Genomic DNA, 2,728 nt, shown 5'->3' with positions numbered 1-2,728 from the left:
TTAAACCCAAGCATAAGGGTTTGTGTCATCATATTAAGAGAGAAATAAGTAACGCTGAAGGGAAATCAACTAAGGTAAATCAACTGAGAATTTCTTCACGTGCTAGTATGATTTATGTGTATATTAAATGTGTAGTGACACACCATTTGGTAGCTTCTTTTTGGGCCAAGTTAGAGTGCCGAGTGTAAACACTGCTAGTATGCTTTATGTGTATATGAAATGTGCAGTGACACCATTTGGTAGCTTCTTTTTGGGCCAAGTTAAGAGTGCCGAGTGTAAACACTGCTAGTATGCTTTATGTGTATATTAAATGTGTAGTGACACCATTTGGTAGCTTCTTTTTGGGCCAAGTTAAGAGTGCCGAGTGTAAACACCTGGGATACCATTCTAGATAGGACCTGGCCTGAAGATCAAGTTGATCGGATGATCCAAACCATCCAAATTCACAGCCAGTAAATGGATGATTAAAGAAACTTGTTATGTGCCATATTCGATGGATGAAATCGTACGTAAGATAATCCACTTCGCATGGTTCTCAGCACGCGGATTGCCTAACACACTGCCAGTAGCGACTAGCGACTCGCTACTGGACAATGCTTTGTGGGGCCCACCTTGAGGTATGTGTTTTATCACACCGTCCATCCATTTCCAGCTCAGTTTAGGACATGAGCCCAAAAAATGTGGCAAATCAAAATCCCGAGCGGACCACATCACAGGAAACAGTGCCGATTGAACACCCACAGTTAAAAACTTTCTTAGGGCCACAAAAGTTTTAGATCAAGCTGATATTTGTGTCTTCCCTTCATCAAGGTCTTTGTGACCTAATCAACAGGATGGATGACAAATAAACATTGCAGTGGACCCTATTAAGTTTTTAATGATAACCATTCATTCCCTACTATTTTCCTCTAGTGTGGTCCACCTGAGAGTTGGATCTGCCTCATTACCGAACTCATACACTAAAATAATGATCCAAAATGGATGGACAGCGTGGATGAAACAAATACATCATGTGGGACCCACAGCACCGTACAGTATACACAATCCACGTCCGATTCTCAGTCGTCCATCTCCATCCGGAATTGGAGAGTGTTAGTTGTGCGTGAATGCCATAACTTAAAGCGTGCGAGAGAGAAAGAGAGTCGTTATGGATAATAGGCAATGAAAAGATGTAAAATCAATGAATGGACCATGTGCAACATGTCCATGATAACAATATCAAGCCATATAAATACCCCATGAATGGATAGACTTTGAGATGCACATACACAGCTCAGTAAAAATACAACAAAACACCAACCCCACCTCAAATCTCCCCAAATTCCAATCCCCCCAAATTCCAATTCCCCCCCACCAAACGCTCCTTCCTTTTCAATTCTCCAAACATGGGCACAAATCTCTTAGAAATCCTCAACGTTAGGGTCGTCGGCACCGGCGAAAAGATCTTAGGCACCGGCGAAAAGATCTTAGTCCTCTCCCACGGTTTCGGCACCGATCAATCGGCCTGGCAACGGATCCTCCCTTATTTCCTACGCGATTACCGCGTTGTTCTCTACGATCTCGTCTGCGCCGGCAGCGTCAATCCGGACAATTTCGACTTCAGACGATACACGACGCTCGACGCCTATGTCGAAGACCTCCTGCAAATCCTCGATGCTCTACGCGTCAACAAATGTGCCTTCGTCGGTCACTCTGTATCGGCCATGATCGGCATCCTCGCCTCCATTCGCCGACCTGAACTCTTCACTAAGCTCATCCTCATCGGCGCCTCACCCAGGTACGCAACGCGGTTTTCCGGCATCCACCGGGCAGTTTTCCGGCACACCTGATGGTTTTCTTTTATTTATTTATTTGTAAATCTTGTGGGCAGGTTTTTGAATGACACGGACTATCACGGCGGATTCGAGCTGCCCGAGATCGAGAAGTTGTTTTCTGCGATGAAGGCGAATTACGAGGCGTGGGTGTCGGGATTCGCGCCGCTAGCGGTTGGGGCGGACGTGCCGGCTGCAGTGAGGGAATTCAGCAGGACATTGTTCAACATGCGGCCCGATATATCGCTGTACGTATCGGAGACGGTGTTTCGCAGCGATTTACGGGGCGTGCTGGGCATGGTCAAGGTGCCTTGCTGTATAATTCAGACGGCCAAGGACGTATCTGTGCCGATATCGGTCGCGATGTATCTCAAGACACATCTCGGTGGTCGAAACACGGTCGAGATGTTACCCACGGAGGGTCATTTGCCGCATCTCAGTGCCCCAGCAATGCTAGTTAAGGTGTTGCGCCGTGCTCTGGGCCGTTGATGGACACGTGGACCAACGGTTGGGTTCCTATAAATAAGGTGGGTGATGTTGACACGTGGCGAATAATTTGTGGACCGAAGTCTTTGCGTATGGGGTCTTGTTATCTTCTTGTCTTTGCAGGATACGCGTCTTCACGTGGGAAGCACGTGATGCCACCTTCTTCTTCTTCTTCTTCTTCTTCTTCTTGTTTTTTTTTTTTTTTAATCGCCATTTTATACTAAAAACGAAGATATGTTTGATTTTATGATGTTGGGTTGTGCATTTTAATTTTGGTTTTTGACTCGTGTGAGTCACGTGATTTGATCATACCATGAGGGGCACTGGTCTGATGGGCCGAGATGCCGAAACGATCTAAGGGCTGAAACAACGGTTGGAGATTCTTCAGACATTGGATGTCAACGGTGGGCAAACCAAGTCCTGATCATTGA

General features: G+C 46.1%; 1 protein-coding gene across 1 annotated transcript; it reads left to right on the top strand.

The window, feature by feature from the left end:
* The first annotated feature begins 1,251 nt into the window (after positions 1-1,251).
* LOC131218958 (probable strigolactone esterase DAD2) lies at positions 1,252-2,485 on the top strand. Its single transcript, XM_058213876.1, has 2 exons — positions 1,252-1,777; positions 1,871-2,485. The coding sequence occupies exons 1-2, from the start codon at positions 1,386-1,388 to the stop codon at positions 2,298-2,300; spliced, it is 822 nt and encodes a 273-aa protein (XP_058069859.1). The 5' UTR covers positions 1,252-1,385; the 3' UTR covers positions 2,301-2,485.
* The last annotated feature ends 243 nt before the right edge of the window (positions 2,486-2,728 follow it).

Source organism: Magnolia sinica, chromosome 11 (assembly GCF_029962835.1).
Source record: "Magnolia sinica isolate HGM2019 chromosome 11, MsV1, whole genome shotgun sequence".
NCBI classification, from domain to species: Eukaryota; Viridiplantae; Streptophyta; class Magnoliopsida; order Magnoliales; family Magnoliaceae; genus Magnolia; species Magnolia sinica.
The sequence above is the reverse complement of the archived record's forward strand: the minus strand, read 5'-3'. Positions and strand labels throughout refer to the sequence as shown.